At 37.8% G+C, this 10,537-nt stretch overlaps 1 protein-coding gene across 2 annotated transcripts in view; it reads left to right on the plus strand.

Annotated features, from left to right (window-relative positions):
• Positions 1–9,878, plus strand: part of Rspry1 (ring finger and SPRY domain containing 1) — a 40,563-nt gene extending 30,685 nt beyond the window's left edge. For both annotated transcript variants that reach the window (XM_005388375.2, XM_005388377.2), the window contains exons 12-15: positions 1,900–2,002; positions 2,354–2,506; positions 6,130–6,234; positions 6,667–9,878. In XM_005388375.2, coding sequence (XP_005388432.1) covers positions 1,900–2,002; positions 2,354–2,506; positions 6,130–6,234; positions 6,667–6,763 — 458 coding nt within the window. In that variant the 3' untranslated portion in view covers positions 6,764–9,878. The remainder of the gene's footprint in view (positions 1–1,899; positions 2,003–2,353; positions 2,507–6,129; positions 6,235–6,666) is intronic.
• The last annotated feature ends 659 nt before the right edge of the window (positions 9,879–10,537 follow it).

Consider the following 10,537-nt stretch of genomic DNA (forward strand, 5'->3'; position numbering starts at 1 on the left):
CTAGGTTGTATGCCTAGTACTGCAAAAAAAAAAAAGAGAGACTGGCTCAGTATGAATTCGAATTTCTTCTTTGGGTCTATGCTTTGAATCAAAACAACCATGTAGATATCAAGGACACAGGAATTGTGGTGCACTAAAGTGAGGGTATTTTCCCAGGCATCATGGCAATGGAATTGGTATTGGTCAGGGCCCATGCTCTGAAGAAGATGAGTCATATGGCAGAGGGTGGAATCTTTGAGAGGATTTGTAGTCTCAGCATTGAAGCTAGGTTGGAAATGTAACTCAGCTCCTTCCCGGGTGTTCCTCTCATTTTCCTCCCATAATCAACATTATGGATGCAAACTGAAGGGCCAGGGATATAGCTCAGTGGCACATGTGCCTGCCTGGCAAGCACAAGGTCCTGAGTTCAATTCCTGGTACCAAAAAAAGATGCAAACTGAAAGTTTAGGCATGTTGAGAGGGTAGGAATTTGACCATTCTTATCAGAAAATAGCTTCACTTGACTAAATTGATAGTGTGGAAAAGAAAAACAACTGAAAAACCAAGAGAAGCCCTCATTTCAATGGTTTTGCAGGTTCTTAAGAAATGTGAAACTTATCCATTTCATAAAGCATAAGATAAAGGCACTGTTGTAAAAGCTGCCTCATTTTTAAAATAAAAACATGTGAATATGTTTATTATAAAAGTTTGAAAAAAAAAGTTTGAAAAATTTATAAAGCACAATGAATAAGCTTTTAAAATTCCCTATAATTCTTTATCCAGAGTTGGGTTTGTTTTGTTCTTTGTTTTCCTCCAATACTAGAAATTCAACGTAGGCCTCACACAGGTTAGGCAGTGCTCTCAGACTGAGCTACAGTTTCAGCCTCCCCACCTCACCTTTTTTAAACACAGTCTTGCTTATTGTCCAGTCTGGGCTCAAGTTTACAATCATACAATCATGCCTCAGCTTCCCAAGTAGCTTACCTTATAGGCACATGCCACTGTGTTTGGCCAGAGATTTTTTTAAAGTTAAATGAAAAAAAAGTTAAATGTGGGAAATATATATGTATCTGTTGTTATGCTTAATATCTTAACAGTTTTCCAGGTTATTAAACTAATATTACTTTTGATGTCTTCTCAATATTCTACTATATACTTATACTGTAAAATACTAATTAATGTCTCATCTTTGGACATTGACATTTTTGCCTTTTACAATTACTGTAAACCATTCTAGATTTTCTCAAGATAAATCCTTAGAAGTGAAACTTCTCTGGCAATGAAGATAAACAATTTGAAGTCTTTTCTAGGTATTGCCAGGTTTCTTGTACCAGCATTGAATGTTCATTGTTGTTATCGTGGCAATTTAAAAAACAAAAACTAGAAATCTCATAGTTTTGTTTTATTTGAGAAGGGAGGATGAATTTTTTTTAATGAGTGTTCATTTAATTGTTATCTAGGGAGTTTTAGGTAGCACCAGAGAGGCAAACAGGCACATGATTCTGTCTTACCACATGTCGCTGATCCCAATACACACATTTTCCACATTGTTACTATCTTTGATTTTGGGATGCATCTTACAACTTTAGGCTTGTTCAGTTCACAGCATTTTTCTCTTAATGGTACATGAAAATATTGGTAAGTAGGGGGTCAAATCGTTTGTGGAAGAAACAAAGATGAACATGTTGAATTATGGGCTAAAAACACAGACTCAATACAGCGCCACTGGGCTGAGAATATAGTTCAGTGGCACAAGCATCTTCCTGGCAAGCGCAAGGTCCTGAGTTTGATTCCCAGTACCACGCCCCGCCCCCCAAAAAAAAGAAAGAGAGAAAGAAAGAAATTCAGTGCTACTGAGAGACTTGCAGAATCCTGGTAGTGTACAGCATTATCCTAACAGTGTTTCACTTTATCCGCTAGGAGACACAGTAGGATTTCTGTTAGACTTGAATGAAAAGCAAATGATCTTCTTTTTAAATGGTAACCAGCTGCCTCCTGAGAAACAAGTCTTTTCATCTACTGTGTAAGTAGCTCCTCTTAGTTGAAAATTGGAATAGTCAGATTTTCCCCAGAGAAGAGGGGAGGGGGCTTTCTCCATTAATGTAGGCAATTATGGTGGGAAGTTTATTTATATCAAGTAATCAGGGACCTATTTGATTAGACCTGAAAGTATCCCAAAGTTTGATACAGGAAGGTAAAGGCAGAATATTCTCTGGTTCACAGATCTGTCTAGGTTAGTAAACAGAATCTGCCCACCTTCCTTTCTGTTAGGGTATAACTGGCCCATTTTGACTTTCTGAAAACCACTGTAATGTATGAGCATTGGTTTGTTTTTATTAATTCTATTGACCTCCATACTTATTTTTATTTGTAGATCTGGATTTTTTGCTGCAGCTAGTTTTATGTCATATCAGCAATGTGAGTTTAATTTTGGAGCAAAACCATTCAAATACCCACCATCTATGAAATTTAGCACTTTTAATGACTATGCCTTCCTAACAGCTGAAGAAAAAATCATTTTGCCAAGGTAAGGAATCAGCCTAGGCTATCTCAGAACTGCCACATGCATCTCCTGAAAAGTGTACACAATTAATGAGTGTAAACAGTTATTTCAACTTTTAAAAAATAATTTTGAAAATGTCACTAAAAAGGCTTCCAGGGAAATATAAATTACTAAAACAAACCCAAAGGAGATATATACAAACCTTTTTTCCAGCATTATTTACTGAGGATTGAACCTTTGGCCTTTGCACTGGGCTGTGTCTCCAGCACATTTTAAAAATTTTTTATCTTGAAGCAGAGTCTTACTAAGTTGCCCAGGTTGGGCTAGAACTTGGAATTTCCCTTGCCTCGGCCTCCTAGAGTACACCCAGCTACAAACCAATTGCTATTATAACATTAACTGAAAATTTTTGAGAATGATGTTCGTGAAAATCTCCAGACCCAGGTGGTTTTACAAGAGATGTCTATCAAATTTTTAGGTAACAGAGAACCATGTTATTATTTAAAATGTTATAGAAAGAAGAAACATGTTCAAATTCTCTTTTTGCCCCTACATGCTGTTGTTTGAATCCAGGAACTCTGCACTGAGCTATATCCCCACTCTTTTTATTTTTTATTTTGAGACAGGGCCTTGCTAAGTCACTAAATTGCCCAGACTTGGCTAGAACTTCCAGTCCTGCCTCAGCCTTCCAGAGTGCTGGGATTACGGGTGTGCACCATGACACCTGGCTTCCAAATTCTTTTTATGAGACAAATAATGTTGGTATAAAAATCAGAAAAGTATGGTACATGCACACACACACACTGCAGACTAACTTCATCTTAATGCTAGTGTAAAAATCCCTGAATACCAGGAAAGCAAGTACATCTATTAACAGACTTAAGTTTATTGAAACCAGCTTCTTTTGGGTTTTAGCTGTATTAGCAAAGATGCCAAACCAGTACTGTTCCACAACTATTGGGGCAGTAGTAATGCCATCTTGGATAAAATTTCACTGCCTTTATTTAACAAAAACTGTGATTGGCATTAACTGTCTCATTGGATGAATGCCTGCTTGTCTTCCTTACAAGATGAATACAGTCTATTCCTTCAGCTGGGAAAAGACTCCAGCTGCTTCCTGCTAATTACTGTAAGTTGAAGCTTGTTATATACTGTGAGCCAAAGTTTATCATTTTTTTAACAGAGCAGCTGCCTGAGACTGTATGAGGCAGGGTATTCCTGTTACTAATGCCACATGATGCCACTAATGCCAAGGAAATCATACTGGCCAAGGCATAGCTAGTGCTGGACTTCTGTGCCACTCAAAGCACCTTTAATATAATGGAATGCTGGCTCCTATTTTGGCTCAAAATTCAAGTCTTTAAGCAGCCCTCTGGGCTGTGCTTCATCTTGGACTTCATGTCTTCATGGCTCAACAGTTTGCAGATAAGCTAAAACAGCAGCATTATTTATAACAGCAGAGACTTGGTAATATCCCAAGAACATAAAGGCCACTTATATCCCAGCTCAGGGATCTGAAGTATTTTCCTAGAATTTCCATTCAGTTTGTCTTGGTGCCTGACAGAAGTTCTGAACTTTCCTTTTGATGAAAGTCTAAGGCAAATGCCTGTCTTACCTCTCATACTCTATTACTTTTATATCTAGCCTGCCCTTTCCTTGAATGATGCCTACTGATTACCCAAAAGGTTCAACTGATCCATCTAAGAGTTCCCTCGAACTGGGTGCAGTGGCACATGTCTGTAACCCAACACTGTGGGAGGCTGAGGCAAAAGGATCACAAGATCAAGCCCAGCCTGGGCAACTTAGTGATTTAACAGTACCCTACCTCACGGGTGTGGTGGCACACACCTGTAATCCCAGCACTCGGGAGGCTGAGGCAGGAGGATCATTGTGAGTTCGAGACCAGCCTGGGCTACAAAGTGAGCTCAAGCCCAGCCTAAACTGTATAGCGGGATCCTGTCTCAAAAAGACCAAAAAAAAAACCCTATCTCAAAATTTTAAAAAGGGCTAGGGATATAGCTCAGAGGTGGAGCACTTGCCTACCTGTACAAGGCCCTAGGCGCAACCTCCAGTACCACAAATAAGTAGGTAAGCAAATAAGTAAATTTTAAAAATAAGAATTACTCTGAAGAGTAGCCTTAGTCAAGATTGCTTTAGCACCTAGTTAACTGTGCCTGTAGATGAAAGCTTTCTAAACCCCAGATGACAGTGAGTATCATTTCTTAGAAAATTGCCTTTTATGGCTGGCTTATACATACTGTCTTAGTGACTGTGTATATAAATTTGGCATCCTGATTTGTCTTGAATACAAACAGAAATATTACAAGCTAGGTCAATCCTATGTTGTATCTAGACTGTTTTCACTGACAGTGACACTGAGACAGGAATTGTTAGGGGCCTAATTGCATAACTTCTGTCAGGGTAACCACTGGTACCTTGCTTCTCTTAAAAGTCCAGTTAAAAGGAGGTTACAAATAGGGGCATTGAGTGTGAACCTACATAGGGCCATTTTCTAGGCCATTAATACTTTCACCCTGTGTCCCAAAAATTTATATTCAGTGTTACCTTTTTACTGACATTTTATTCATTGGAACAGTAGTGCTACTACCTGGAATTTTATAAATTGTTCTATATTGTATATACTCTCTATTGTATATTGTATACAATATACATATTGTATATATATCTCTAATTCTCCTTCCACTCACTATTTTTTCTTAACCTTTTCATTATGGAAAACTTCAAATGCATTGAAAGAAGAAAAAAAATAGTATAGTGACACACAATATATGTCACTCTCAGTAACTCTCTCCCTCTCCTCTCTCTTGCACATGTGCACACGTATACACACACCTGTTCTTCATAGTATTCATCAGCATTTAACAGTCTGTGTACCTTTTTAAAATTTATCTAGTTACTTGTCTCCCTTGATTGGAGTTTAAGCTGTCTAGAGGCAAGGACACTTTTTCAGTCCTCTGTGCACTGCTAAATCACCAGTGCTTGCTTGGGACAGTGCCTGACCTATAGTAAGCCCATACGTGAATTGAACAGATCTTTCCTATTTCTTATGTCCACTCTCAGGGAGGTAGCTTCAGCAGAGCAGTTCTGGCTGGCCACTTTCCTGTCCCATGCTGGTCAAGGTGTAGTGAAGGGCTCTAACCTGAAGTGTTTGGACTTGCAGGGAGTCTGTATTGAATGTTCACAACCCCTTGAAACTATAAAAACTTCCATGTTTTTGTTTTTCTTTAAAAAAGGCTCTATGCTTTTCATCAGTCTTTTAGAGATATGCAATTTCAGAGGTTGAAATTTGCTGATAAAATGAAAAGAGCACTAGATATAGAACCAAAGGATTTGAATTTGACTCTTGACTATTTACCATATGTGACCTTATGCAATAATTTCTTTAAACATTTTTGTCTGTAAAATTAGAATGCATTTCATAAAATGAGAATATCAAAATGAGAAGGCCCTTGCCTTCTTCACTCCTAAGATTAAAACAAGATAACACATATGACAGCTTCCCTGAACAAAGCTTAAGGAGTAGTGTATCACCCATATACAGAGCATTTTGAAAGTATTTCTTATGAATCTCTGCTAACAGCCCCTCTTGTTGACAATATGAATTTCAAACTGCTTCGTCTACTTAGGCACAGGCGTCTTGCTCTGCTGAAGCAAGTCAGTATCCGAGAAAACTGCTGCTCCCTTTGTTGCGATGAGGTAGCAGACACACAATTGAAGCCATGTGGCCACAGGTAAGAAAATCTGTTTGTCTCATTTTTGTATATCAGGCAACATTTCATCCTGTTCTTGAACTGCTCTGAGAGTAGTGGCAGTTCTATACTGTTCATCAAGGTTTGTTGCAGCTAAAATGGGCTAAATGAGGAATTAGTTTGCCAAGTAGTTCCTGGCTGTCTTCTAGAAAGTACTTCAAATAGAAGCTGGTTGATAAAGAAGGCCTTTGGTTTTTTGGGTTTTTTTTATTCAATGTTATATTTTTTATATAATCTTGGCTTTACAAACTGTAAAAAACGTTTAATGCTATTTGTGAACTTTTAGGCAAATTGCTCTTAAGGCTTTCTTCCTCATGAGCAACTTCTTTAACTTCTTAACATTTTACATGTAGTTAGGTAGAGTTTGACTTTTTGAGGCATTAACTTGATTGGCATTCATGTCTTTCTCCTCAGTGACCTGTGCATGGATTGTGCCTTGCAACTGGAGACCTGCCCATTGTGTCGTAAAGAAATAGTGTCTAGAGTCAGACAGATTTCTCATATTTCATGACACCTGTGAAGATGCATCACGGACTTATTTCTACTCAATTCCAGCCAATGTCAAAAAGAAAAACAGAGAAAAAAATCTCAAATCAGTTGTACGCACATTGAAACTTACAGCCATGGCCAGATTTTATGCTAAAAATACGGTAGTTTGTCAAAGACAAAATTCTTTTAGACTCTAATCCAACTTGCCAGCCCTGAGAAATTTCTTTAAGGCCAAGAAAAGCTGAATGCTAGCAGCCAGGCCTGTGGTATTTCCATGAAAAACAGTGGGAGACAATGCCCTCCTGAGTGCCGAAACCACACCGGAATTCTCCATGCTGTGTTCATCATTTGATCGTTTAACACAGGATGTTTTTGTGTCATAGTCTAAAGTTTTTATTTTGGGGAGAAGTCATGATGGAGAAGGAAATGACAGCATTTCTGGGTTAAGCATACTTCTCACTGGTCAGAGACACACACCAGTGGAGGTTGCACTGTAAGACTTGAATCTATAAAATTAGGTTCACACAAGTCAATCCTACAAGCAACATGGAGAACCTGAAAGAAGGTGCATAGACTGTAGAAAAAAAAACCCAAATTTTTTTATATTTCAGTGATTCCAAAGAACATTCTAGTTTTTTTTAACTGCAGAAAATCGGTGGTATTTTCACATTCATGGTGTTTCTATCCAATTTCAGTACCCACATTTTGTGAGGAAAAAAATGTTTTACCAATGCAGGAGGAATTCTTAAATTAATTGCAATGTTAGGCCGGTATTTAGGGTATTTTTAAGGTACCATCAAATCAGGTTTTTTGTTTTTTGTTTAAAAAATTTTTTTAATCAGTATTGTTTTTGGAAGTAATATACTTTGAAACTCTCGAATTAATAGTCTAAAGGACAGTCTGAGAACACGTATTACTGTTGTTTTAAATAAATACATGTTTTTGAATATTGAATTCAATCATGGATTGTTGACTATGTCTTCATCAAAAGTGTTTATCCCTCTCAGGGTCTCTGGTGAAGACCTTCAAGAGTTTGGTTTTTTTCTCCCAGAAAATTGGAAGGTAGAATTGTAAATTCATAAACTTATTTTATAATGGTGTACCTCAGCAGCTGCCTTTCAATTTATGCCAAGTCCTTACTGAGTTTATACTTGAATAGTAAATATGTCTTCTGAGTTTTACAGTGTCTTAAATTCAATGCACATTTTTTTCCCTTCCTTACCACCCTTTCTTATTTGTAGTTTATTAAACCTATCCTGTTATAGTGCTGATTTCCTTCCTGGCTGTACTTGTTGGGGTGCTGGATTTTTCCATGTCTAGTCTTCCATAAATCCAAATATATATATAAATTATATATATATATACACATAGAGATATATGTTCTCTTTAGCTTGTGGTGAATATAGTAATTTGCATTGAAGAATAAAACATCTGTTGCCTTTTTTGACTAAGATTACACAACTTTTATTGGTGCCTACTACTATAGTTCAAAGATATTATACTTTCAGTTTCAAGGACTACTTTGAGGATTGGAGAGAATCAAGTACAAGAACTAAGAAGTAGCCGGGTGTGGTGGTGCATATGCCTGTAATCCCAGTACTTGGGAGCCTGAGGCAGGAGTATCAGAATGAGTTTGAGGCCAGCCTAAGCTACATAATGAGACCCTGTCTCAAAAAAAAAAAGAGTTCAATCACTTGTTCATCCAGTAGATCTTCATCAAGCACCTAATGCATGCTGGGCACTGTGCCATCTGTTTGCAAAGTGTTGGCAAATAGAAGACAATATATTGGTGTTTACTGAAATAAACTGTTAGTGCCCTGAAGGAAAGAACAGAGAGCCCTAAGATAAGAGAACATCGGTCAAAAGAGAATAAGGGGAAACCTAATTTTGATGTTTGGCTGGGATAGGGGAATGGGAGCTGTCAGAAGAAACCTGAGGAAATAACACCAGTAAAACTTAAGAAAAATAGAACATAGACAGGGAGAAGGACTAAGGACAAGCTTCTGGGACTAGGTAGCTGGGTGAACAAGCATTCCTAGCAAAATGCCCAAACTAGAGCAAAGAGCTCCAGAGGCTTCAGGATCTGATGGAATGCCCTGCTGCTCAGAAGACAGGACACAAGTGCAGAGAGTAGTATGCTCCAGTGTGGAGAGTTGAGGCTGCTCGTGATGGCCACATTAAGGGTTTTGTGTTTTATCCTAAGAATAATATAAAGCAAAATTTAAGCTGGAAGTACCTTGACAAATACTTTTAAAAAATGGCTCAGGCCAGGCAACATGGCGCACACCAGCAGAAGCTGAAACAGGAAGCTGAAACAGGAAGATCATGAGTTCAAGGTCTGGGCCACATAACGAATTTGAAACCAAGGCCAGCCTAACCAAGTAACAAAACCTTGTCCTAAAAAAAAAATGACTCTGACATCTGTTTGGAGAACAATGGAATGGAAGGATTGGGTAAAGATAGAGAAGAAACAAAATGGAAATCATAAGGAAACATTGAAGTAATCCATCTGAGAAGTAAAAGTGATCTGTAAACTCAGTAGAAATAGAGAAAAACCAATGAAATTAATAATCTGCTAGTAGAGGAATGATGCAGGAATCTATCAGCTTTCTAGAAATGTATCCTTGAACTCTGTTCCTAAATTCGTCGACTTTTCCAATTCTTAACCTCTAGACCATCCAGGATGGAAGCAAGGTTGTAATCTTGGAACTACTTCAAGGGGAAAATGTTTATTCCATATAGAAGAGAAAAAATTAGGGATTGGTGTTTGTGAAAGAGGAAACATTCATATCCTGCACCAAATGTAAGCATTTTAACAGAAGTTAAAAGCTAGACTTTTACTGCTGGTATAGTATTACTAGCAAAAAACAACAACAAAAAAATAGTTTATGGCATTTCTCCACTGATTCATCAGGGAAATTCAGGGCACCAGCCAAAGCAAATTGGGAATTGCCACCTTTTGTGAATGACATAAAGCAGCAGAAAATCATGGTGCCAATGCAGAATGCCAGGAAACAATGATTAAATCACAGAAACCAAAACAATTTTAGCACCAGAAAATGACTTTTGCAATAATTTCAACTGTCTTGAATGTGTATCCATGAAAACTGCCCAATAAGATCAGCTCTTTCCAAGATTATCAGCTGTTCTTGTGCTGTTTATTCACTTAGAAAAAATTTTAATGCTAATCCACAAAGGATTGTTAAAAATTATTATTAATGGGAAAGTATGATTTAATATACATGTCAGTTTTTAATGTTTTAATGTAAAAGACCACTATTCTATTTTCAACAGAAAAACATTCTGATTTCCAGAAGTATGCTTAATGACCCTGGGATTAGGGGCTATATCGAATGATGGTTGATAGGGGTCCTTCAAATGGGGTACAGAACTATGCTCTCAACCTTCATTTCCCAGTCTATATAATGGAGAGAATAGTTACCTTACAGAGGTTTTGTGTTTGGTTTTTTTCTCAGTTTCAAATATTTCAAAGCAAAACTATTTGTAAATGTTGAGCACAGTCTCTGGCACATGCCTGAATACATATGTGGACACCTAGTTTCCCTATCCTCCTTTCTTCATAGAGCCAAAAATGGTGAGATTGATTTTTAAATTCTTTGGCATTCCTCCCATCATTTAAGCAGGGGCTGGTGGCACACACCTATAGTCCCAGAACTCTGGGAGGCTGAGGCAAGAAGTTTGAAAGTTCAAGCCCAGGCCAGGCAATTCAGCGAGATCCTGTCGCAAAAGGGAAAATAGAGGGGCCCATGATACAGCTCAGCAGTGCAGTCCCTGC

This window comes from Chinchilla lanigera, unplaced genomic scaffold (genome assembly GCF_000276665.1).
Source record: "Chinchilla lanigera isolate Chin_1 unplaced genomic scaffold, ChiLan1.0 scaffold00032, whole genome shotgun sequence".
In the NCBI taxonomy this organism is placed as follows: Eukaryota; Metazoa; Chordata; class Mammalia; order Rodentia; family Chinchillidae; genus Chinchilla; species Chinchilla lanigera.